Source organism: Mixophyes fleayi, chromosome 6 (genome assembly GCF_038048845.1).
Source record: "Mixophyes fleayi isolate aMixFle1 chromosome 6, aMixFle1.hap1, whole genome shotgun sequence".
Taxonomy (NCBI): Eukaryota; Metazoa; Chordata; class Amphibia; order Anura; family Limnodynastidae; genus Mixophyes; species Mixophyes fleayi.
The window spans coordinates 146,962,175-146,990,030 of NC_134407.1; the positions used below are offsets into that span (position 1 = coordinate 146,962,175).

General features: G+C 39.5%; 1 protein-coding gene across 2 annotated transcripts in view; it reads left to right on the top strand.

The window, feature by feature from the left end:
• Window positions 1-27,856, top strand: part of LAMA5 (laminin subunit alpha 5) — a 105,956-nt gene that overhangs the window by 32,817 nt on the left and 45,283 nt on the right. For both annotated transcript variants that reach the window (XM_075176748.1, XM_075176749.1), the window contains exons 4-22: window positions 3,465-3,583; window positions 3,678-3,848; window positions 5,331-5,428; window positions 12,038-12,153; window positions 14,335-14,453; window positions 14,572-14,662; window positions 15,712-15,846; window positions 16,689-16,751; window positions 17,472-17,612; window positions 19,104-19,241; window positions 19,737-19,871; window positions 20,321-20,455; window positions 21,029-21,166; window positions 22,529-22,581; window positions 23,291-23,390; window positions 23,480-23,529; window positions 24,945-25,050; window positions 25,994-26,093; window positions 26,632-26,788. In XM_075176748.1, the coding sequence (XP_075032849.1) occupies window positions 3,465-3,583; window positions 3,678-3,848; window positions 5,331-5,428; window positions 12,038-12,153; window positions 14,335-14,453; window positions 14,572-14,662; window positions 15,712-15,846; window positions 16,689-16,751; window positions 17,472-17,612; window positions 19,104-19,241; window positions 19,737-19,871; window positions 20,321-20,455; window positions 21,029-21,166; window positions 22,529-22,581; window positions 23,291-23,390; window positions 23,480-23,529; window positions 24,945-25,050; window positions 25,994-26,093; window positions 26,632-26,788 (2,165 nt within the window). The remainder of the gene's footprint in view (window positions 1-3,464; window positions 3,584-3,677; window positions 3,849-5,330; window positions 5,429-12,037; window positions 12,154-14,334; window positions 14,454-14,571; window positions 14,663-15,711; window positions 15,847-16,688; window positions 16,752-17,471; window positions 17,613-19,103; window positions 19,242-19,736; window positions 19,872-20,320; window positions 20,456-21,028; window positions 21,167-22,528; window positions 22,582-23,290; window positions 23,391-23,479; window positions 23,530-24,944; window positions 25,051-25,993; window positions 26,094-26,631; window positions 26,789-27,856) is intronic.

The following is a 27,856-nucleotide window of genomic DNA, read 5'->3' on the forward strand; positions in this document are numbered from 1 at the left end:
CATACTCTCCCGGGTTGTCTGGAGACATTCCAGGAGAGTTGGCAAGTATGACATAACTTTTATCCTTCTGGATGCCACTCATTTCAGCTACAGTAGTTTGAAGCACAAGTTTAATAAGACATTCCAAGGCTAATTAGTTCTTTGATGCTATATAGGCTAGTACTGGAAGGGTTATATTGAAAATATACATTATTAATAGATGTATTATTAATTCACTATATTTAAGGTTATATGTGTGATGATAACACTGTTGGAAATTATAAGGATTCTGGATGTGACCCTATAAAACATGAGGTGTCCCTCTAATATAAAAAGTAATGTAAAGTAGGGGGTACATTGTTATAATATACACATATAGTAAAAATAATAATACACAAATCCTAGTGACCGAGACTGACCTTCAGAGGTATAATGGCAGACTGACATTCACTGATAGAATTGTAATATAGTGTTCCTTTTTATATGATTGAAGGTTTTGTGTACATAGACCCATTTTATCCTTTCACATCCTGCAGTCTTCGTTCCGAACACTCTGTGTCTTCTACTCCCCAGATATAGCTAGCTCTGAGAAAGCAGTTTACAGACCGCTAATTGAATTAAGATGACAAGATCTTTACTGAACAAAACTTCTTGCCAGAAATCTCATCTTCCACAGCCCAAATCCCATGGGTTCATAAGCCCACATTTCCAGATACTTCATGTCCAGGCCTCATCTCTCATTGAATATTTTATGTTTTTACATTTCGATTCACAAATGTTTCACAGGGTGAAACTTGTGAGAAAAAGTTTCTTCACGGTGTTGAAAAGCATCCACCAATGGTGTGGAACTATATTACAGAACTCCATTTTGGTTCTTTGCTTGTGTACCAGCACCTACCCTCTCATGTAATGATTCACCACAGACAGGCGCAGTTTGCCATTTACACAAAGAGAAAAAAGGTAAAATGGGCCAATAAACTTCATATTTGATACATAAAGTAACACAAAGTGGTATAGTATGTACTCGCTCCCCTAAAATGTTGTGTTAATTAAATATTTGTTAAGTAAATGTAGAATAGTGACAAAAGTTTCATGATATGCAGCTGGGTTTCAATTGCAATTTAGAAGCGGCATACTCAACAAGGAGTAAATACACGTTTAGGCCCTCTTTACTTCCGCCCTTATGCCCTTATCAAAGCAACAGGACAGTCCAAGCACGCATTTGCTGTAGTAAGCTATTCTGTGATTGGATGGAGATATCTTATCACCCAGTGATCACCCAATATTGCTTTGACTTTTGAACAAACCATAATGGAGTTGGGATATCAGAATTTGGTTGGACGTGCGCACACAGAAAATAACTGCTAATGAGGTCTTCAGAATCCAACTCCTGGGGGTATACTTACTAAACTGCGGGTTTGAAATAGTGGAGCTGTTACCTATAGCAACCAATCAGATTCTAGGTATCATTTATTTAGCGCATTCTATAAAATGACCGCTGGAATCTGACTGGTTGCTATAGGCAACATCTCCAATTTTTCAAACAGGCAGTTTAGTAAATATAACCCCTGTAATATGCAACTGTTTGATGGTCCAAGTTTATGTTTGTGCTCACTGGAAAAACAGTATTTTACCCACCAGTTTATTACTGCAAAAGTATGAGAGCCGTTTGCAGGAGCTAGCTAGCTTGTGTGCCTTGTGTGGCTTTTAGCACGGCCTCTAAAACGAGCTTGAAAAATCAGAAACTGACACAGCTGTGGTGTAGCCTAATGTTCTAGTGTAGTTCAGGGGTAGGTGACCTCAGGCTCCACACAGCTGTTGTGTAGCGCTCTCAGCATGCACTGCCAGCCTCTGACTGACTTATACTTCCAAAACAGCTGGAGAGCAACAGTTTGCTGAATCTTGGGAGTTACATTATGTTGTATTGAAATGCCATTTAAGGGGTATTATATAACTTGTATTTTATATTTAAGGCATGCTATTCATAAATATAGATTTTAAGGGACCAACTTTAAGTTATCCCTTGTATTAAATGGCTTTACATAGAGGTAATAATAATAATGCTCTATAAATTTATTTTTTTCCATATGGTATCTGTATTAACCTTTTAAGAGTACTCTCTGTGCCATTCATTTATTGTGTGTTTTATTATTAACACCTACAAGGAAAGCATTCTGCACCTCTTTAAAACCGATTTTGTTTTGCAAAGTGGTAATCCATTGTGTGTATAAAAAATAAAATTTCCCTGTTGAACATAAACTGCTTAGATATTAATTAAATTATGTTTGGCTCCAACTTGGGTATTCCCTTGAATTAATTCCCCTCTACACATGGTGGACATAGTATCGTACTTTGTTTTACCCCCTATCACCTGGTCTAAGTTGGGGCAATCTATTTTTCCTCTGCTGCATTTGTGATATCTACTGAGAGTTGTTAACATGCTAGTTTGGAGGAGAGCAATTACCCGTGTAATGTACAGTCCTTCCTGCTTATCGACTTTCATTCATGTGAATCTCCTCTCTTCTTGCTATGATCACCACATGCGGGGTCGGACTCGGAGGAGTTATCTCTACCTGAACTTGCTGGTGCCTTCACCTCCATGCTCAGGCTCCCATGAAATGAGGTTAAGGTCTCTTAAATGCGATAAATAGGTTTTAGAATTAGATGAACTCTACATAACTCATAACACTACCATATCTATTAATTTTACACACAAAATACTAACATTGTCCTTAGGTTTTCTGGTTATGACAAGGGTACAATTATCATTTGCAGACCAGAGTGTAAGCTCCTAAGAGCTTACAGTCTATAGGAAGCAGTGAACAAGACAAAATAGATTATGATTGTGGACACTCATTGGATTAACAAGAATTTTTCCTAATTCATTTTGTGGGTATCCCAGAGGGCTACTCTTATATTATGGAGTGTTTTGTTGTGTAAATTTTATGTTTTTTTTTTTTTTTAGAAGTTTGTTTTGTTAATCTGTTTTTGACAATATTTTTTTATATTGTTTTTGACTAATTTGTCTAAGATATATTGTGTTCTATTGTGTACGTATATCCTCTAATTATGTAAATTCAGCTCTTGCTGTAACCCTGGCCAACCAATCAAATATTGTATTTCAATTTTGTATTGTATTTTAAGGGAAGCTATCAACTTAGTAGAAAATACAGTTTTGTAGACTTAGCCAATGTTCATGGGAATGTAGCTTACAAACTCACTAGGTATCCGTGACATCACTGTGAGTGCAACCTATCAATTCACTAGAAGCACGTGACCTCAAAAATATTGAATTGTCTAACAAAAATGGCTCCATCTCTTGTGTTTGTGTAGGCAGCTGGTGCACTTTAAGTCAAAGCTAATATCTGATTGGTTACTGTGGGTTACAAATACAGATTTGTAGTTTACAGCATGTTATTCAATAAACCTTTTAGTGGACTATGCTAGTTTTTAACTCTCTGACCGATAATGTTTTCTTCTCCTAGCTTCCAAGAGAGACTGTATAGATCGCTTTGGACCAAACACTCTACAACGGATCTCCAAGGATGACGATGTAATTTGTACAACAGAATATTCCCGTATTGTACCGCTGGAGAATGGAGAGGTCAGTTTGTTACGGGGTTCCTTGTTCGATCTTTAGTTATTTATTCCCAAATACACAGTCGCCCTAATCCTGCTTATCGTTTCTGTGATTTTAGATTGTGGTTTCCTTGGTGAACAAGCGTCCTGGAGCAATGAACTTCTCCTACTCTCCTCTCCTCAGGAACTTCACCAAAGCAACCAACATTCGCTTAAGCTTCCTCAGGACTAACACCTTACTGGGGCATCTTATGGGCATAGCCCAGGGAGATCCAACTGTAACCAGAAGGGTGAGTAATAGGACACAATATATCTAGCCTGGTGCATTCACCAGTTCCTGAGTAAAACACAAAACAGTTATTGTAGAAAAGAAGTCCTTGTAGAAACTAGAGATGTCCCCCCCCCCCCCCCGTGTTCTGGTTTTGGTTTTGCATGTGGATTAATTTCGTGTTTTGGTTTTGGCAAAACCGCCCTTGCGTGTTTTGGTTTTGGATCCCTATTTTTTCTGCTAAACTCACATAATTTTGCTCTTTTATTTTCCTACAATATTATTATTAACCTCAATAACACTAATTTCAAGTCAATTTTGACCACCTCACAGGTCACAATATTATTTTCCTACACTTTCAAAAAAAGACTGCAGTGACCTGGCTGGATGCTAAGCGACAGAGCAATGACACAAACACAAAACAGTTCATAACACATCTAGGAAACATTGCCACACAGCAGTGGCAGAAAAGAAAAGTGGTGCAAGATGGAATTGCCTTTCAGACCACCCACCCACCCTCCCACCCACCCTTATGTAAGATATTGAAAACAGCGACAAGCAGTGCCACTTTTGTGGCTGAAGTGCTTTGTTTATTGGGGCCCCCACAAAACAAGCTACCAATAGCTTAGCTGACTTAAGCCTAACAGTGCTGTCAATGAACTCTACATTATTAAACCATGTCTACTTGTGCTGCATCTTTAATCTTCTTCTCCTCTGTGGATACCTCCCTCTCATCCCTGAAGAACTGTCCTACTTCTGTAGACACAGGAATGGATATTACAACTGGAATGGCATTACATCTGCTTCAGACACACTGTGACACGGAACATGTGGGCAGCATGGAATCTGTCATGTTGGAATTCGCTGCATTGAACAGAGATTTAAACCAATATATAGACGCAGTTGAGGAGGCCGTACTTAAGTTAAAACGTGACCCACCGGATGAGATACCGGATTTAAGAGAGCTTGTACATGAGAGATACACTGCGCTTCAGAAGAATAATACCCTGAGGCAGGACGATAAATATGTCCAGTTTAAAGAACACCTAAGAGACCTGAGAAAACAAATCGGTGTGTCATTGTCCCCTGCAGACTAATCTTTGGAAGATGAAGACAAGGAGATCACTGTCGCCTTGAGCACATGGCCAGTACAGTGAAACTGGGAATAAATCACGAAATCAGTTATGGTTTATTTGATCGCTCCACTCATTCCTTGGATAACTGTAGTAATTCTACAGCTAATACATGGCAAGGAGCGCTGTGAATGCTGTGCTACAAGATGTGTCCCTGCGATTTTATCTAGGAAACATTGCATATATATTGTGAACAAATTTTGTTTATGATGTGTTTATGCATACGGTACATAAATGTCTTGCCCACACTCTGCCCTCATGTCATGCCCTCCTATCTTTAGTCATTCAGCTTACAAATGTAAACTATGTCCAGTTTGTTAAAAAAAACATAGCTTCAAATGGTTAAACACACAAATCTGCTTTATTTCCAGTATTATTACAGCATCAAAGATATCAGTATTGGGGGACGCTGCGTCTGTAACGGTCATGCTGAGGTGTGCAATGCAAAGGAGCCTTCAAATCCTTACAGGTAAAATAAAGAAATAAAAAATGCTGCACAGGTACTGGCAATGTAATCCACTGCCTCCAATCAGATTCTGTTATTTTTTTACTACTTTAAAAACCTCCCACAACATTTGATTTGTTTACAGTTACCTGGGCTCAGTTTTCATAAATATGTGTACTTGAAACTGGCTGCACCATGTATTCTGGTTATTGTAAAGGACTGTTGTGCGCTGAGATGTGATAGGTAGTAGAAAAATGATTCAAACCAGTATGAAATTCAGCTTGGTTGGGTTGAGGGTCTCAAAGTGTTTTGCAATATGATTGTAATTTTCGGGCCTGCTGAAGTTAGTTTTAGCTGCTGCAGGCAAATATGTGGTTCGAAAGTTTGCAGCTTGCAGTTAGAAGAAAAATCAGTTAAAAAATCTGATTGTGATTTTTTCTTAGCTTTTCTTAAACATATTTTTGTATTCTATTATGGGGAAATATGAATATATAACTTTATTAACTAGGTAGTACTATTTGATTGCTAATGGGGGCAATAATTATTTATGATGCACATTTGTAGCACTACATAATGGATTATATAATATTATTGTCCCCTTAATATAATGAAAATTTAAATTTGCCCACATAAATGAATTAGAATTTAATTTTGCCTCTTAAAAATAATGATTGCCCCCAAAATTTATATGTCAGTGGTGCTTCTGTAATAGGATGGATGGTTGGCACCCTGGAAGTAGTGTAAGGAAGGATTCTACAGGCCCAGTGGTATGGTAGAGAGGCGAAGGTCCCCCCAGTAGTGTTGGGGTAAAACATGGAACACATGGCTAAAACTGCATAAACTTGTAGGTTTATTCTCTTTGCTTGTGGCATAAGGCTTTACCACAGCAGCAGATAAGTAGCGGTAATGTAGTTAAGTAATACCATCAACATGCAATGTTGTTCAAAATGTCACAAAATAAATAACATTTTAGGAATCTTGGTTCAACAATATGTAAATATAAATGAACACAACACATAGGTCACTAAATAAATATATTCCCCTTTAAATTTAGGCACTGTGCTTCAGTGAAATGGATTTCACTGGATAGATATTTTAGGAGACAACCGGTTGCTACAAATTAATTAGACCATTACACTAAATGCTGCGGCAGCAAACAATGTAGACCAATCGATCACAATACTTTTAGTGCAATTATACAGATCACGCGTATCACACAAAAATCAGTAGAGGTGCAACAATGAGTATTGTTGTCTCCTTTGTTTCAATAACTTGAACATAGCAAGGAAAATACATCATACACTTATCTGTCTTCATATGAGTCCTGCTCACATCTGATAGGCACTGGCAAGCTAGGTCTTTTCTTATTTCTTCAAAGATGTTCCCTTATCGGCTGGCTTTTAAGTTTTAAAACTTTTAAATGCAAAAATTCCTTAGGACAAAGCAATAACATTCAGTGGCTCTTTGTGGGAAGATCCACTATTATCACAGACAGCCTTCATAGCACACTTCACACCAAAACATCCATTAGCCTCTAACAATCCATCTTTGGCTCCACCCCTTTTCCCCCAAGAATCGATTGGAACCTTTTAGTTCATTCATTGCAGTGTGGCCAACGCAATATGCATTTAACTTCCCAGAGGCTCTCTGGAAGATGTAGATTTCTGAATGTGTGCATACAGTAATATACCTGTGATTTGCAGGGTATTACACTTCCTCTTCTATTCTGAATTGCAAGATAGCTCAGACAGCGTGTTTGAGCTATCAAGCCACTCAGAAGCAGGTATAGTAAAACCTGTGTTTTTCTTGGTGATTTTAATTGTGGTTTTGACCAAACAGTTGGTGCTTTAACTGTTTTCAATCTCCCAAACATTGCTAAGTATTTTACATTGCAGACTACCCTATAGTAAATGCGGCAGTTTGGAGCACTAAACCACTTTGTCCACCGTAGGCTGGATAATTAGTTAGTGTGGGCATTCTGACTTGCAGATTCTGGGCACCCAAATGAATTGTAGGATGACCCTGTGTAACTCTTTCAAGTAGTCAATGAGAATCTGTACCTGAAGCGTCTAAAACAAAGGTATTGGGAGGATGTTAATTTTTAGGGTTGATATGTACCTGAACCAAGAGATCAGGATCCTGTTCCATGTAACTAAATCCCCTTTGATGGTTGCCAGGAGAGCAAGAAGTTTGCTTCAATCAAATCTAGGTAGCGTTTGGTAGTTTGCACCCCAAGGTATTTTCTCTTTGATAGTTTCCACTTAACGTCAAAGTTTACTTAACGCAGCTTTGTAATGGAGGAGGCTAAATTGAGATCCATAAGTGATTGATTCTGTAGCCTGAAAAGGCACTGTAGGTGCTAATTTCCGGTGGGAGGTCCAGAAGTGACAACGGAAGGCGGATAACACTACTAGTATTTTGTTGGTTTATATAGTGAAATTTTATGATCTTAAGTCCCCCGATACGCTTCTATTGAGCGCATTCCTTGACACTAGTGGCTCTGTGATAACGGCAAAAGCAAATAGTGAGCGGGCACCCCTGCCAGGTCTTGTTTTTCAATTTGGAAAGTTGAGAAACCGTTAACAAATACAGTTGCAAAAAGGTTTTGTGAAGGATCATGATGAAGTAGAGAAATTTCCCTACAAGCTAAATGCCAATAGAGTGCACTCCATAAAAGTCAATCACACTCTGTGAAATACATTCTCTGCATCTAGGGCTAATTAGGGCTGGGAGAGATGTCCGATTGGTGATTTGGATTAAGTCCGTTGTCCTGCAGGTGTTATCTGCTGCCTAATGCCCGACAAGGGATGAACCACACCTGTCTGGGCGGATAAGTAATGCCTGACTCGCCCAACCTAAATTCCACATTAAAAAGCGATATTGGTTTAATGTGTACTATAATCTGGACCCATGTGGACGTGATCTCCATCTTTGAGGGAGCTGAATGTAGATGCTAAATGGAGTACTAAAAGGTCACTGTATTTTAGGTGGAAGTAAATCTGTTCAGACCAGGGGCTCTAAAACCTTTTAGAAATGTGATGTCCGTGGTGATCTTCTTGCACGAAATTTCAGACTTATGCATGGTTAGTTCAGGCATCTAGGATGAGCAGAAGTTGACACGTGTGGCGATTGTGGTTGTGACAGAAGGTGAACTTTGAAAGGGTGCTACTGCATTGTAAAGAGTGGCATCAAATACTTGGAATTCCTCCACAATTTTATTGGGGTCATACACCAAAGTACCTTTTTTTTTAGCCTGTATCGCATACACATGGTTATGGGAGCGCGTTGCTTTAACCTTCACCCGAAGGAGGGAATCTGACTTGTCGCCCCTGTCAGAGAACCTCTGCTGCAGCCGTTTCAGAGTCTTGGCGGCTTATTTTAATAAAATGGTCCCCTGAGCGCCAGCAATTTTATGTATGTTTTGTTCTTGGGCTTTCGTTTGTGTATAGCAGAAAGCTCTGAGTTTAGACTTGAGATCAGCAGTTCCCTCCTGGGTGTCCCTTTTCCAAGCAGCCAGAAGGCTAATTATTTTGCCATGTAACATAGTCTTGTGCGCGTCCCATATGATTGATGGTGCAATCTGATTTGTCCCATTAAACGTGAAATAGTCTTTGACTGCCTGCCCAATCTTGAGTGCATACTTTTGGTTTAAAACTATACAGCTATCAAGACTTTGAAATCATTTCAGTTGTCTAGTCAGATTACACGGCCGTTATCATAAAGCTCTAGCTCACCTGATGCGTTCAACTTCTGAGTGGCATTGAGTTAATAGAGGATCTAGGAGTACCAGATCTTTGCGCAAGTAGGCCTCATGAGGCGTGGAATAATGTGTGAACTCTTTAGCGTTACATTTGACCCTTCATGTGTCCCGCAGGTTATTTAATCTGACCAGTGTGGCAAGTTTAGTAGTCATTTATCAAATGTGCAGCACTGGGAACTGTTATGGTTTTATCTAGTTAATGTCCACTCCAAGGATAATGCTGCCACCCCTCCATAGAAGATAGCTTTTGAAGATTTTTTTTAGAAAAAGGATTTTTTTCTGGTTTAATACATTAATATTAATGGAGGTCAAACCTGTTCACCTTACTTGAATTGAGCTATAAAGTACGAGAATTTTTAGCAAGTGTTCAAGTTTCAACAAACCAGTTTGAGAACCATTTTAAAACAAATTTGAACATCCCCCTATGAAGGAAGCTTATTTTTATTAGGGTTGCAAACTGATCTTGTTTTCTTGCAGACATTGAATTGTTGGCACTGAACATGGGAAAATCCAAAAGTGATCAGTTGCTTTCTGTGCCAAGCATTGTTTTAGTTTGCTTACCCATTTGTTTCCCCCTTTCCAACTGCCCTGTCTAATATATATCATTCTTAGAAATCAATAACATGATTTATTTTGATGCCATGTTTCCCGAATACCTTCGGATCATAAAGTGTCCCCTGCACACAATGGAAGCCGTCGTTTAGTGGACTGTATGGCCAATGGATGGGTCTGTCTTTGTTACATGAATTATTTTCTGCACTTTGAAAGCTGTCAGTATCATAGAGTGGGATGATTGACTGGGGTTATCTATGAATCTGCAACTCTTGTCAAGCAAGAACAGTGTTAGAAGAACTATGATCAAAGGTTGTATTTTACCTTTGAGTACACACATGACCCTACCAGTGATATGATATGATTCTCATGTCAAGTTTCTCACCCAGAAGGCTTTTCTTTTAATATAGATTATAATCAGTCTCTTCACTCTGCTGGAGGACAGTACAGAGAACAGGCAACAGTGCGAAGGCCGTTAACATAAATTTATTGCACTGACAAAGGCTGGTAATTTATTTTTAGGTGAGTGACATGAAATACGGCAGCTTAGCTCATGAGAGGGAGACCAACAAGGGTTCTATGCTATCAGTCACTCTAATAGACTTCTAGTGAGCTTATATGTTGCATGAATTTCTTCTGTACATGTGGTTGTGCATTGGCCATGTATGATAACACAGAAATACCATCTCCCATTAATGGGCTGTACTAGGGTTTCATGTTCTCAGTCTTTTGCTCATACCATGGGGTAATCCTTCCACCTAGTTTCCAGCTTCAGGGAAAACTGTTCACCAAATTTAGGTATGCCTGCACCCCTCCCATGCTACCCAGCCTAGACACACAATAATCTTATTTTTTAAAAAGGTTTTTTCGTGTTTCCTTTTTTTTTTTCTGACGACCTTAACTTATGTGTTAATATCGTTGGGCATAAATACCCTGGGATACAACACTGCTCTGCTGGGTTCTGTGAGTTGAATACAGTTGTGTCCAGAGAGCAGCTTTCTGTAATATCCCAGGACAACACAAATAAACAACACTGCCTGGTGATATGATATTCATATGGTAAGCTTTATATATGTGGCTAAAAAGTACAGATGAAATCTTGAAAGATAAACTAATGTATTTAGTAGAAGTTGGGCAGCACGGTGGCTAAGTGGTTAGCACTTCTGCCTCACAGCGCTGGGGTCATGAGTTCAATTCCCGACCATGGCCTTATCTGTTTGAGTGTCTGAGTTTGTATATTCTCCCCGTGTTTGCGTGGGTTTCCTCCGGGTTCTCTGGTTTCCTCCCACACTACAAAAACATACTAGTAGGTTAATTGGCTGCTATTAGAATTGACCCTAGTCTCTCTCTCTGTCTGTGTGTGTGTTAGGGAATTTAGACTGTAAGCTCCAATGGTGCAGGGACTGATGTGAATGAGTTCTCTGTACAGCGCTGCGGAATCAGTGGCGCTATATAAATAAATGATGATGAAGTTGCAGGAGGACACATATAAGCCTATAAGTTAGTCATCTGAAGACCTGAAAACCCCATGTTGGATAATTTAATAAAGGCACATTACACTCTCAATAGCCATATAGATATATAAAAGGCCATCACCTCTCCGTGCTAATTTATCTATTCCAAACACTGAACTCCTTTTGTGTTTTCTCTTTTTACTTTCATTCTCTAACCTAACCCTTCACCCTCTTCGCTAACCAACACTTAGCCCTTCTGCCTCTGTTTTAAACACTCATCCTTCCCTTGTTCCTCTCTACTAAGTTTAATCTTGCCTTTCCTCCACTCCTCTAAACTTTGTCCTTCCCTCCAATGGACTACCTTGTCTTTCTGCCTCTCCAATAACCTGCATGTAGCTCTATCTCCTCTTTAATGACCTTCACGTAGCTCTTCTCCCCTTCAATGACCTTTATCCCGCTCTTTCTGCTATCCACTAACCATCAACTTAGCTTTTCTCCAATCCATGTATGGTCTCAGTGAGATTAATGTGGATACATATTACAGAATGTTCCCAAGTTTTACGGAGCTCAGCAGTGACTCTCCTTTTTGCAGGAGCCCAATAGATAAATTTGGCAGCTATGCATGTCTATTTAGTGTAATGTGATAGTCATGTTGCGATTTTGAGGGTGAAGTGCATTTGATGTGGATAACCTGGGGTTACAGCTAAACAGTGAATGTGCAAACAAAAACGGCAGGGTCAACACACTAATAATAATTTAGTGTTGAGGATGGCTAGTCCTAGTGGCTAGGTGTAAATTTAAATCAGAACATTTGATAAATTGATCCTCTAGAGTTAATGGTTTTCTCTCTTTCTCTGTCTCTCTCAGGCTTCAGTGTGACTGTCAACACAACACTTGTGGAGCATCCTGTGAGACGTGCTGTCCTGGCTACCACCAGGTATTGTGGAAACCAGCGACCATGGATAATGCCAATGAATGTGAACGTAAGTCTTCACAGCTATTCCAAGTCAAGGTCACTATTTTGTCAACCAATCCTTGAAGGAATTATGGTTTTGTCTTTTGTTTGAGAATTAAAACCCTGTTCTGAAGCTATGTGTGAACAAATATGTTTTATAGATTCCTTCTCTTCTGTTTTATAACTCTCTAACATCTGTTTCTGATATGCAGCTGTTGCGACCTGTTATCTGATTATAGAAGGCTTCATACAAGAATAATGCTGTTCCCCCTAAATGTCATTTTTACCTGAAGATACAAAACGATCCTTTTTCTAGGTCTTATGAGACCTGTGGTTTTACAACTGTTGCTGAACTGCAAGTCCCAGCATGCTGACACATTCCCACTAAAGCTGGAAAACCACAGGACACATAATCTTGCATTATAGTCTTATGCCTTTAATATAAAGGCAAAACTTAGAGATTTCAAAAAATAGATAAATATAAAAGAGCAATACATAAGTTAAGTAAACGTATTTTTTTAATTGTACTTTTGTTAGTCGTTATCTCTGGAAAAATGACAGTAGAATTCACTGTTTATATAGATATTATCGCTTAAAATTGTTGAGTTCTTTATTTCAGTATTCATTAGCGAAACATGTGTACTGTACATGAATACAATAAATATAAATTATCATGGTCCCCCGCAGAAATCCTTGACCTCTTTAAATGCTCCTGGAAGATTAGGTTATTGGTGATTTATAATATCATCATCATCAGCTATTTATATATAGCGCCACTAATTCCGCAGCGCTGTACATAGAGCTCCATTGGAGCTTACAGTCTAAATTTCCTAACATACACACAAAGACAGAGAGAGAAGAGAGACTAGGGTAAAATTGGTATCTGCCAATTAACCTACTAGTATGTTTTTGGACTATGGGAGGAAACCGGAGCACCCGGAGGAAACCCACACAAACAGGGGGAGAACATACAAACTTTACACAGATAAGGCCATGGTCGGGAATCAAACTCATGACCCCAGTGTTGTGAGACAGAAGTGCTAACCACTAAGCCGTGCTGCCCATATATCCTTATAGTTTACATTAGGGGGTACATTATCCCACATATAATGTATGTGACTAGACCTAGTCTATTGATATTTCTGTAAATTGTATATTTGGTATGTTTTGAAGCCAAAGCACATCAAGTATGCACAAAAAATATGCTTCTTTTCCCTTTTCCCCGCCATGAGGGATGAGTTGAAGGCCTTCCCCCATGCTCCATTCATGGCCGCATGAGCTCCTGAGGCAAAGGATACAACTTCTGTAGTAAGAAAGAGGAAGTTACATCATTGTGGCTTCCTGTAAATAACATTTTGTGATTTGGGTAATACTGCGCCCCTGAAAGGAGCGCAGGGTGATGACGTCTTTAACCGCTCCAAGAAAAGATGAGGTGGTGTTGTGGATGGTTTTATCATGGCGTCCTTCTTTTTATGTTTCAGTCATTGGGGCTCTGTGTGTCAGTTTGAGCCGGTGTGTCTGTGAGTCAGTCTGTCAGTGTGATTTTTTTTTTTTTTGTTTTGTTTTAAATAACTGTTTTTTTTTTTAACGTTAAAATGTATTTATTATAAAAAAAAAATTTCCTCCTATTGTAAACTACTGGATGTCACTCTGTTCTATATGCTGTATAAAAACACTGGGCCTGTCGCCTTGTGCTTTTATATGACCATGGAACTCCTATCATGTCCTTCCTACAGTAGGAGTATATTACACACATTTATTTGGTGACCCTATGTTGTACAATTGTTGTGGTAAAATTAACCTTTAATCATAACAAAACTGATAAACCAAACAAATTGTAGCTATACACTATATTTTCTGGTAAATATATGTCCTATCTCATGCCAATTGCCTATTTGTATTTTTTTTTTTTAAACCTCCTCATTTCTTACCCTATATTCTTGTGACACAGCCAGACTAGTAGTATAACTCAAAAATGTGTAATGACTCAACGGTTGGGAAACACTGAACTACATGATTAAAAAAAAAAAAATTAAGATTTTGTTTTAGAAATGCCTATGTCCCAATATCAAGTCTAGTGCGTCAAATACATACTAGCAAATTTATTAATAATTATGATATTGGGTGCAAGTATTAAAAATAAGCCATTCTGAAATTTGCTAGTAACTGTCGGATGTTTCTTTGACATCTTAATGTTTCTATATTACAGCTTGTAACTGTAATGGGCACGCATACGACTGTTATTATGATCCAGAGGTGGAGAGACATAGGGCCAGCATGAACCGTCAGGGGCAGTACATAGGAGGCGGGGTCTGCTTGGATTGCCAGGTGAGGGTTGCGCTAATTGTCTGTACAATTCCTTCATACTTTCTAAGTTATAATACATGTTCCTTCTTGTTGTGGACATTTTTCTGGATAAAGCTGTTGTTGAATTGTGTTTTACTAGCATAATACAGATGGTGTTAATTGTGAGCGATGTCAGCATGGATACTACAAATCACCTGATCACCCTACTGACTCTCCGTATACCTGTCAACGTAAGTACCATCAGACTGATTCTATATACAACAATGTATTTGCCAATTTAACTACCACTCCACGGACTGTATAATACCGGCCTTTATATCCGCTCCACTTACTCTATATGCTCTTTAAACCTCTGTAATGTTAAAGGCCACTGTCAATGAAACTACCACCTAACTTACTTCTAAATATTTATCAATGTAACTGCTGCCCCATTATTTATATGTAGCTAACACCTCACAGACTGTATGCACATCTGTCAATGTGACTACCCCTCCACTGACTCTACATACCTGTTAATGTAATTACCACCTCATTGAAACTATATATGTCAATATAACTAACTCCCCAATGATTATACACCTGTCAACGTTACTAGCACCCTAATGACTTTATATACACCTATAAATGTAAATATCTTCCTAATGACTATACAGACATGTCACTGTAACCACCTCCCCACTGACTATACATTCATATCAATGTAGTCTCTGTAACTACATCTCCACTGACTATAAGCATGTCAATATAACTATATCTTCAATTACTCTTTATATACTCTAATATTACTCTTCCCGTGCAGCCCCCCTTCTCTGGAACGACCTCCCTCGTTCCATCCGTCTCTCTCCTACTCTGTGCTCCTTCAAACGTGCACTCAAAACTCACCTCTTCCTCAAAGCCTACCAACCATCTACTTAACCCCCATCTCCTCCCTTTAGCTCGTCCTCCCTTCTCTCCTCTTGCCTTAACTGGCTCCTCTTGTGCCTGGTCAGTTTACCCTCCCTTAGGATGTAAGCTCGTATGAGCAGGGCCCCTTCCCCTCCTGTCTCCATAACTGTTCTTCCGCTCCATCTTTACTGCATATGACTAGCCGGAGTTTCTGAAGTATTGGTACTTTTTGTTCATTGTTCTGTATGGTTTCACCCTGTATAGTCTACTGTTAGTACTGTGTGCGGCGCTGCGGATACCTTGTGGTGCCTAACAAATAAATTATAATAATATACATGTCAATATAACTACTTCTCCACTGAGTATATGCAAATCTGTCAACGTATCTGGGCAGGTTGTTCCTGTGACTCTGTGTTTATGAGTGGAACTTGTGAGGATCTGACAGGAAGATGTTACTGCAAACCCAATTATACGGGCGAGGACTGTGGGTCTTGCGCTGAAGGATATACAGATTTTCCGGAGTGTTACCGTAAGACTGACTCTTAGTTTGATTTTGCAGAATTGATTCAGCTGTTGCTTGCTGTGAAGCTTGGTTTTATGTAATAGAAACTTTGTAAAATATGTGGGTTTTTTTGTCATAATGTGATTGTGTGAGTAATAGTGATTGTTATTGAATGTGACTAATAGTAAATGGGACAGGTTATGATGACACAAAAAAATTAAGGACTGCAAGGACAGAAATGGAAGCAGGAGGTCATGTAATAAATGCATCCTTGAGGTGATGAAACTGGGGTACAGATACACGGAGCTCTGCAGCCAGACAAAGCCAACTACAAGTCTGTTGGTCATGCGGCTGGTGTATTAACATTTTGCCGCTTATTTTCAAATTTTAGTATCATTGAATGAATTAAATATTGGATCTTTTTAGATATTTTTTTAATTTTGAACTCTTCAGTGTAGTCCAGTAATTGTGAAATAATTTGACCAGAAAAGAAACTGAGCTGTGAAACCCGCAGAGGAAAGGAGGTCAAAAGCTGTATGTGATATGACTTTGTTATAAACACAAGAGCATGTGGCAACTCTGGCAGGGCCTTCTAGGAAGCGGAAGTTATCATAGCGCTCACAAGGGGAGGTTTATTGTAGAACGAGAGCAGGGTCATTGCCTTGCATCAGGTTTCTTCTAAACTTTACTGGGATGACAATTATAGTGATGAGGACAGCACCGGCTTAGATACTCCCCCAGCCAACCTTACAGTGTCTTATTGTGGTTAATTTAATTAATTAGGATGCAATACCAGCTTTATGACACCAGATGGAGCAGTACGTCTTACAGATTTGTAATCCTCTTCTCTCTCCCTTTTCTTGTTTAAGCTGTTCCTGAAAACTCAGATGGAGACACGGGTGCACAAAAACAGCCAGCCGGGGAATTCATAAGTAAGTAATACTTATTTGTAGCTTGTCCAGTAGCTGAACAGTTAATTCTTTCTCACATTATTAAAAAAAAACATTATACCAAATATTCCTGAAACTTACTTCCCAACCATTTAGATAAAACATTTTTTTTTTAATTTTTTTTTTGCTGCAATAAGTATCTTTGCTACTAGGTATAGCAGTTACATCGCTTAACCTAGTTAGCTGCCAGCTCTCTTTAGGGTTCATCATAATCATCATCGGGAGCAGCTATTTATATAGCGACCAGTAATTCCGCAGCGCTGTACAGAGAACTCGCATTCACATCGGTCCCTGCCCGATGGATTTACCGCACGCCTCTTCATTGGGTTGCCCCTCATGTTGTGAGCTGTCAATTTAAATGATAGTTAGGAAGTCAGGACCTACAACTAAGCTGAAAGCCGAGTAGTAAACAGAAGCTGCGGTCCGTGCGGGAACATCTAATCTTAGTAGGAAAGGTTAGTATGGTAGCTATATAGATGTAAACTCTCTGCAATAGGGGAAGATTTGGAGAGTTTTATTTGTCGGGTGAAGATTTAAAGACTAATATTGTGTGCTGAGTAAATCTTCATTTCTACGACAGGGTACCAAATTTTGACATCTCCGTTCCTGTATTAGATTAGGTTTCCCTCATTAGATGCTCAGAATGTTGTATAATTGGTAATCAGACAGGACAGTATGTGATAGACATGTCTTTCCCCTCAGCATGTGATTGCAATGTAGCTGGAACAGAAGGAAATGCGTGTCGCAAAGACCCAGCTAGAGGAATCTGTGTGTGCAAACACAACTTCCAAGGAGAGGCGTGTGACACCTGTGCTCCTGGGTACTACAGTGCTAACTGTCATGGTGAGTCTGCTAACACGCTGCTGGACATTGGGAAGGATTTAGTCCTAGGGTGAAAGGCTTTAGTCCTGTCAGACAACCACCTTTGACTCTGCACTTGTTATTGAACTACAAATCCCAACGTGTTTCGCCAGTTTCTAATGCTGACACCAACTTATTTCTCTCCCAAATTATATCTATTCTAATTCCATCTCACTCCAGCAATCCCACAGTCTCTCACTGGGGGCAGAGTACAGTTGGAAGTGATGTGACACTGGACATCACCACGCAGGTAAACATGAGTGGAGATACATAGCCACAGAGTGCCTTCGTGGGCGTATCGGAGGAGCTCCATGGCACATCGCTTCCAATTGAAATTCCCCAGTGTCTATTTGACATTAACTATGTATGTTCTTTATGTATCTAAAAGTGTACCTATCACTACACACAATGGAGACAGACGTTTTGTGGGCTGAACCAATATTCACAAGAAGTTATTATATCAATAGGAGTAGCTGACATCACTGGGAATGCAGCCAATCTTCTCACTAAGAACCAATGACATTAAAAGGGGCACTTTGTACCTGAATGACGTCACATTTTTGTAATTCATTGAAAGGGTGTATTGTTATGCATATTGATTAAGTTTACAATATGGCTGACTTGGCTGGATGTGGAGCACCAAAAACCTTGGTTTTGCAAAAGTCTGCCTGGATGGTCCTCCCAGTGCAGGTGAGGTGCACATATTTTCCTAGGTTTGTGGAAGGCCAAAAAGCCTGCACTGAAACCTTCTACCACTTAAGTACCACCCTTTCTATTAAATTCCTAAAACACTGCTTGGTTTAGTCAAATTTGTGTCTTAATCATGAAAGTGAGGCGGTATCTCACTGTCTTTAAAACACATGGCACTATTATGTGACAATATTCTTCCCGCAGAAGTGGAATGGGATAGATTCCAAGCCCCAATCTCAGCCCTTTTGTGGAGTGGAAATGGTTGCATACGTTTTTGCACAGCAAGAAACACCCCTAAAAATCTGCCCTTTCTACCCCTTCATCTCATTTCCATAATTTGACTCTGCCAAATGAAATCCTGTTTTAGTACTGCTCCACAAACTGAGATGCTTGGGTGTTGCTACGCTGTACTTGGGCAGAGTGTAGGCGTGTCTAGTCCCACCGGCCGGTGCATACTCATGCTCCACCAACTTGCTTCAGAAACCAATGTGCTTTTGCAGGAGTCTAGGTTTGTCTGTGCAAAAATTGCTCCTCAATTGTTCCTGAGTCAATTGTGCTGCACGTCAACCGTTTTGTGTTTTGAGGCTCAGTGCATCTACGCACCTCAGTGATGGACACACCTTAATTTCCATGTGATATTTCTTTTCATTCTCCTCACTACTACTCATTTCACTTAAATATTTAATTTACATTCCCTTATTCCTCATTATTCCACCCATCCATATTTCCTTTCTCTCTTCTATTAATGTTAATGCTTTTTCCTCCGCCTTTTTTTTCATGTAGCGTGCCAATGCTCTGGACCTGGTGTATATGATGGCAATTGTGACAAGGACAACGGGAAATGTGTATGTTGGGACGGGTTTGAAGGAATGTTCTGTGAGAAATGTGCTCCCGGCTACTTCAATTATCCCCTTTGCCAACGTGAGTCCTTTGTGTTTCCTTCCTCGGCATGATATAGCTCAACCTGTAGGAGAGCTCTTAACACATTGTACATTGACGTAACTGCTAGGGTGATAGGCTGGTACCTTCTGCTCTTTCTTCCTTGATTTACCCCTCAAGCTCTGTTATAGGCATCATTCCTACCTGTTTCCGTAAGCTCTGGTTCAGAGTTTTGGGGTTGTCATCTTACTTTATAAATAACTAGTTTTTGTGACTGCTCTATGCCTGAGACACCCAATTATTGTGGAATAGTTCAGATTTCCAGCGGTCAGAAGGGGTATGCCCTATTGGAAATGTGATTTAGTCCTGTGGCAATTGGTCGTATTCTGGTGGATTGGGACATAGCATGATTAGATTAGGGTGTGATCTAATATAACTTAGTTATTTTACTGTGAACATTGGGAGGTACGCTATAAATGGATCTAATTCTGGAACCAGTTTCTGTGGAAGTAATGGTGCTCCTGTGTCTCTCTCCAGTGTGTGGGTGCAGCCCTGTTGGCACTTTACCGGAAGGCTGTGATCCAAGTGGCCGTTGCTTCTGTAAACCGGAGTATGATGGCCCCAGGTGTGAGCAGTGCACTGTGGGATATCACTCTTACCCTTATTGCCAAGGTATGTCTGATCACTATGTAAATACCAGGCAGTTCTTCTTTTATTTGGGGTGAGGTAGAGAGGATTGCACAAACCTCATGCCCAATTCCTGGAGAGCTCCTTACATGCATTTGGAGAGCTTCATGAGATGACGAATCGGACACATTAGCTGTAATTACAGCCTGTTGCTCATTGGTTGTTGTGACATCTCGTGTGTGTGTGTGTTGAATTCTGCGTATCCTGCAACTCTAGTACAGCAATTGTCAAGATCTCCAAATGTGAGATGGATAACTTTATTTTGAAGTAGTGCATACAGCATCAAGCACTAACACACCACTATGATGGTCATTTACTTGACTGATAGACATGTTTATAGAAATATACCAGTGGTTTGGCCTACAATTTCAGTGATTTGGACTAGCAGTCTGTGAGATGAAAGTCTGATCTCATCTAATTTTATTTCTGTACAGCTTGTTCATGTCATCCTCATGGTTCGTTGGACAACAACTGTACCCCAACAGGACACTGTCAGTGTCATCCTAGTTACACAGGACCTACCTGTAACCAGTGTGCGCCTGGCTTCTATGGATTCCCCAGCTGTACACGTGAGTCCTCACTGCAGATACCTGTATTGGCCACTGGAGGGAGCACATCCTCTTTTTATGTCTCCTAAACTTTCACATCTCCCATAAACATGAAACTTAGTTATAAAACAGGCTTGGGTAACCTGTGGCTCTGTCTTGCATTGCCTGCTGTGACTTGTAGTTCCTTGTCAGCTGGAGAACCACAGGTTGCCTACCTCTGATGTTGAATATTATAGTTTTGTTTCATGCTGTTTCAGCAACTGGTCTCACAATTATATTCTTCATATTCATGATATTTATGTATGTTAAGGTGCATGTATAATACGTACAGTGTTCATGCACCTTGTTCAGCTCTTGGATTATAATATCTTTCCCAAACAAGCTCTCGCCACCCGTAAGGTTGCCCAATATATCATGACTCTGTAAATATTAGACTTACAAATGTCAGGAAGAGTAACCAGTAACACAGAACCTTCTGGACCTGAGATCTGTATCAGTGATTGCCCATGTGGTCATGAGAAACTCTGAATAAAGTAAGTTTAATAAAACCATTTGAATTATTTTTTTTTTTAAACTTATCTCTTATTTGTGTAGTTTGCCAATGCTCCAGAGAGGGCGCCCTCCACAGCACATGTGACTTACAGAGTGGACAGTGCAGGTGTCGTCCAGGGGTCACTGGCCTGAGATGTGACACCTGTGTTAGTGGAACATATGGTTTCCCCAACTGCGAAGGTAAGAGAGGAAGCAGGCGTTGGATTTAACGGTTTGCTCCCTCAGACACAATTTTTGCTAACCCACACCCACTTTCCTATTTCCATAGAGATCCATGATTACAACCTCTTCATATGTTTCAAATAGATAGGTGTAAGGTATTCTGCATAATTATTAGTGTAGCAATTTTGTTTCTTTTAATGTCAGCAGATAGATAGATAGATATATATAGATATATATATATGTATATATATATATATATATATATATATATATATATATATATATATATATATATATATATATATATATATATATATATATATATATATATAATTTTGGTAAGATGATGAAACAATGCTGCTTTCTATTCTAGGCCCAGGCCTATGCATCCTTTACACAAATCTGAAGTTGTTTGACCCATAAGGGCATTGTTAAAATTAAACTGTGTCCCCTTAGACTGGCCATAGAAGATAGCAGAGGGCACTAATTCTAAGTAGACCCTATTTCATGACACACAAATCATAAATAATAATAACAATTACACGATTAACTGTATAAACTATGCTTTATGATTTACGTTGATACACTAGTGGGTTTTCTGGCTCTGCTCCCCATTCCTCCTCCTCCTCCTCTCACTTTCCCATGTCGCCTCATGGAGCCCTTTCTCACGTGTGATTTGTAAGCTATGTGTGTTTTACACCACAAGCATTTATTGTCAAGAGTAAACATTCCCACATTAGGTTTTTATGCACTTGTCTTAAACACCTATGGGGCATTTAGAGAAGTCCTTGTTACATTAGGGATTGGCACTTACCATTCTGGATTTAAACAATCTGCTTATAGCTTTAAATATGCGTGCCAACCCGTCACACGTACTTCATGTGTATTTAGAAAGATTTACCCTAAATCCATGTTTTTCATGCACATATAAATCAGCCTTTAATCTCTCCTCTGTGTCCTTTCATTCAGACAACACGCTTGTGCACTTGCTACGGAAGCCACTTGTGGCAAGCACATTGGTTCTCGGGGTCAGTGTGTTAGAGTGATAAATCGAGTCCTCTAGTAGGATCTGCACATTGCATTCAGGATAATTATTACAAGGTCCATTTAGTATCAAATGCTTGTGAAATATTAAATTGTAATTGGTAATAGTGACATATAGGAATGTAATAAACCGCTTTAGAGATTACAGATTATTTTGTAATTGTTAACTCACCTTCTAGCAATCTGTTTTATATGCTAACAATTTATTATCAATTACTAGCGTTTATTGTGTTGTATTTATTGTTTTAGCAAAAATAAATGTTATATAAAATAAATTGAAAGCTTAACCAACTCTACCTAAGCTGCATGGCTAAATATATGTCTTATGTCATTCAGTGGGACCTTGTAATCCAGCCGGTTCTACCTCTGTCAGTGTGAATACTCCAGAGGTGAGTTTAGATAATGAAACTAGGAATGGCTGTAGCACTGTGTCCTCTCTTCCTGGCTGCCTTTTTTTTTTTTTTTTTTTTTTTTTATACGAAGACAGCAATGTATTCGTGTTTATATCTGAGGAGTTGTGTTTGTACGTTGCTACTGTGTGGTATGGTATGATGTTGCTAGTTAAAGCATGCAGGGTATCACAATGTTACAATGTGTATGAATGGTAAACCTTAATAAGAGTGGGAATGGGGAGGAGAAGACCGCTTGGTGAACTTCTTGAGAACTGGAGTTGGTGAGGAACTTGCATTAGTGTTGCAATGACGTCTTGATGAAGACACGCGAGGCGGAATGAAGAAGGGTCCAAATGCAGGGTCACAGCTGTTTTCCTGGAGCAAGCATTTGGAATGCACTCAACACTGGCATCAGATGACATGTGTCATTGACTGGAGGAGGAGATCACAGGGGGGGAAGATGGTGTTGATTAAAACCTCCGTGCTCTGTTGACCCTACTGTCAGCAAAAAGGTTACCAATGGGGTTATGGTCCTTTAAAGGTGCGGGGAGAGCTTAGGCTGTGCTGTGGGAGGGGAGAGGTTGGGTGGCAGACTTCCCTCTGATAATACTGAGATGCTTGTTTCGTTTTCCCCTCTCTTGGGGGAAATATGTGGAACCCCCTATGGATCTTACAGACCCTCATCTTGTTATCTCATTTTCTTCAGAGCTCCTGTGAATGCCGGGAAAATGTGGAGGGGACAGCTTGTGACAAATGCAAACCCCTGTACTGGGACCTGGCCTATGAAAACCCACAAGGATGCAAACGTAAGGAGTATTGTCTGCATTTTTACCCCAATCCTGGAATGTTAGGACCGGTCTTTAATAATACACATACCTCTGTCTGTCCCGTGCAGGATGTGACTGCGGTTCAGGGACAATAAATGGCGTTGGAGAATGTCAACAGGTAAGAGCATCAAGCATGTTATATGTAGAAGGTTTAGGCCTGCCGTAGCAGTGTGCAAAGCACAAACTAACTTTCATATTGTATCTATAAATATGTAAGATAATTGAGAGTAAATTATTATTACTAACAGAATTGACCTTAGTCTATGTCTGTGTTTGTGTATGTTAGGAAATTTAGACTGTAAGCTCCAATGGGGCAGGGACTGATGTGAATGAGTTCTCTGTACAGTGCTGCGGAATCAGTGGCGCTATATAAATAAATGGTGATAATGATGATGATACATTGACAATTTTATTTCCTTCCCTATCTTCACCCTGAGATTAAATGCAATACCAATACTAGCAAAAGAAGAGTGCCACCTGGTGGCCATAATACTGTATAATACTATGATATAACATTTTATTGTCATTTTGAAGAAATATCGTTTTGATTACTAATTTTAGACATGCGGTGCCTTTTGTGTTACTCACACAAATAACTATACACACATGACATTCTTTTTAAAATAGGCAATTTTTTTAAAATATCAGAGTCTTGAGAGAGTGAAGTACATTTGCTACATGTTAACAGTTTACCAACCCCAATATTTAACTGGTCACTTTTTTTCTTAAAATAACATCAACCAGTAAGGAATTTAACACCAACTGGTAGAGGGGGACTAATATTACCAGTATATGAGGAGACTGACTGGAGAACTAGTATCACCAGTGTGTGATGAGCCAGATACTGTTTCACCAGTACGTGGAGAGTTTTGAGTATAGCAGTAAAAGTAACTTCTCTAGATGTGTTTAGTGTAGAGGTTATCTGGGGTGATGGATAAACTATGGAGCGTGTGTGATATCAGATGGATCTTGGTTCAGAAAAGTGCTGTGTTGACATAGAGGGGGAAGTTACCCTATTAATTTTCTAATATCTGTTACATTGATGGCTGTCCAGAAAACAAGATTGATTGTGTCTGGCTGTCCAGTTGGTGGTCAGCTCATACCTCCCAACTCCTGTTTCAGTTTGCCTTCTGTTGTAACGTTTCCTGGATACAGAGTGTTGGCTGCTTTAACATGAGTGGTAAAGAGAGGTCTGCATGTATTAAAGCCACTTATATTAGTACCTTCTAAATGATCTCCTCTGGTACCTCATTATTGTCGTTGATTTGTAAGGCACAGCAGAATATGTGTTAATTGCTGTCAGAACGGTCTAGAGCAGGCCTGTCCAACCTGCGGCCCTCCAGATGTTGTGAAACTACAAGTCCCAGCATGCCCTTCCAGCTATCAACTGGTTGTCTACCGGCAAAGCATGCTGGGGCTTGTAGTTTCACAATACCTGGAGGGCCGCAGGTTGGACAGGCATGGTCTAGACTCTAGAGTATTGCCTCTTTCATATCCCATGCTCTTAATGCTAACTAATGATTTGTTTGCTAGGTGACTGGGCAATGTTTCTGCAAGCCCAACATCTGCAGTGGATCATGCAAGAAGTGCAAAGATGGTTACTACAACCTGAATCCTGACAGCTACTTCGGGTGTCAGGGTAGGCTCTGAGTCCTCTCCTCTGTCCAAGAAAAAAGACTAGACTTAAAACAGTAAAAAAAAAAAAGTGTTTATTTTTGGCATTGTTTAGTGGGCCTAATTATCAGCAGAGGTGTGGCGTTGCTGCACTTCCCAACATTATATAATTGTTTTTCTTCATCTATTAAAACAATATATATATTCATCCATTCCCATGTTTTAGAAGCTGTACAAAGGTTAAATACCACCTGTCGCTTACAGCACCTATAGATTGTGGAGGCAACCATTTTCTGGGCTGAACCAATATTCAGGATGTGACATCATGTGACATCATGACTTGGTTATGTCACTGGTTCCTAGTGTAACGTTAGGCTGCACTGTTACACACATTAGTGCAGGCTACAAAATGGCTGCCTCCACTATCTGAAGATGACAGATGCTCTCAAAAAAATTTGTTTCCATTTGATCTTAATTGTCACAGCATTGGATATTTCCCTGAAGAAATGTAATCATTTAATTACATGTCACCATCATTAGGGAAACATCAAGCTCAAAGTTCTTCTTTTTACACTTTTAATATTTGGTTGGTTAGCAAACCCTTTAATTAATGTTATAGTTGGTGAGTAATCTGAGCACTCTTTGAAATAAAGATGAGACCCTTCTCCAAAATGTACCTAACTAAACACCCAGAGTCCTCCCCTTTTTTATATATATGTTTTTCACCATGTGATGTCCATAATATTTCTCAGTCTTGACACAAGATACTGTAAGAGACGCGTCTCACAGTGCAATGAATTCCCCTCTAATTGGATATCTGGAGATTCCTCTTTAATTCCCTGTTAGGAGAGCGGATATCTCCTCTGCATTCCAAAGTTAAGCCCCCTATAAATATCTTCTTGCTGCCTCCTTAGGCCTAGGCAGCTCAGCTTGGCAGGATGAACTAACCAGGTGTTTGTCCCCTGCAGGATGCCAGTGTGACATTGGAGGCTCAGTTGGCTTGGCATGCAACGTGAGGAATGGTGAATGCCAATGCCGTGAGAAGGTAGAGGGACCCCAGTGTAACCAGTGAGTGTCTGCTTGCCGAGGAGCAGTGTGCAACATTGGATACATTAAATATACATATATGTACAACACTAATGGAGAATATGTATGTTCTAGTCTTCACACAACCATACAGCTGACATATTGAAGCTACAAACATGCTGTACAAAATAGATAGTACGGTTCATTAGAACACACAGTATGATCTGGAGTGTTTTAACAAATATTAATTTACTTATTAAGCTACAGATTTCAAATGGTGAGAGTTGAATATAACGTTTGCGCCATTAGGTTTATTGTTACACCTGTTTCTTCGACTTAAAGCAATCATGTTCTCGTTATAGAAGCCAAGCTACCTCTGCTGAGGTCTGCAGTCAAGCAAAATGTCAGCCATCATGTGCTGTAATCCAGTCATCAAAAGAAAATATATAGCAAATGCTATGTGTGTGTATGTTATTTTCATGGGTACACATACCCATAAAAAACATAATACAGGGAATGTAGGTTGAGAGTGTATGCTAGAGATTAGTGCATATATAACATAATTTACCTTGATTCTCAGACCAGTGAATGGTTATTACTTTCCGGATCTACACCACTTGAGGTTTGAAGTGGAGGATGGGCGTACCCCTGATGGAAGACCAGTCCGCTTCGGTTACAACCCTCTAGAATTTGAAAACTTCAGCTGGAGAGGATATGCCCAAATGTCTCCCTATCAGGTGAAATGATTGTCTACACTGTGGTTGATGCAGCTACACTACAGCATTCTACAGGTGGCTCAGATGCAGCATTTTACCAAACAGGTGCCATACTGTTCGCCAAAATGTTCATGTGCGGCAATTATACAAACGTATTAAATTAAGAGATATACATTTGTGTGTATATATGTATTTATGTGTATATATATATATATATATATATATATATATATATATATATATATATATATATATATATATATAACACACACACACACACACACACACACACACACACACACACACACACACAAATCTCCTTTCTTAAGAGTCTATAAGTCTGCCGTGCTAGCAGTGGTCACTCTATCACTGTTCCCCATTAAAATAAATGTGCGCTGCAAATTCAATCAAATCTAGTTTTTGCACTGCTTCACAAAACATATTGTATTGGAGTGCCTGCTCTATACTTCACTAGTAACACCTTAACTCCGCACAACTCTACTTGTGCAAACTGCTGTTCCTCCGCAAATGTGCCCAACTTCCGTCAGAAATCTAGGTGCATTTGCATAAATCGAAGTAGGTCTAAAGCCCACTACGGCGCAGCTGCGCTGTTCTTTGTAAAGGACCACCTGTGTGTTACGGCCAGCATGCCACAAGAAACCTAATAAATTCGTGGTTTTGGACAATATTTGGGTTTTATTTTTTATAGTGAGTGGAAATATATTATTTGGGTGTTTAATGCCATTTAGCATTTCTTAATAAATAAGCTAAAAATGCATTTTGTAAAGATTGTATATCACATGTAAATAGTAAGTCCCACTCTAGTAGAGTGTACATAGCATTTATGTGTCCTGAACGTCCTGCCATCTTCGGGGGATGGGAGAAGAGTTTAAAACTGACCCACTCTGTCGCATCATTTGACTAGGGTCAGCAGCTTTGAACACAGTGTGAAAATTGGTATTCACCAGTCAGTTCAAACCCATTGGAGGGAGACTGTCATAGATGACAGGAGTATCATGACAAGTATAGATCCATGTAGACCTTTCTAGAGAGTGGAATTAGCCTTTCACTCATTGAGTATAATTGTGT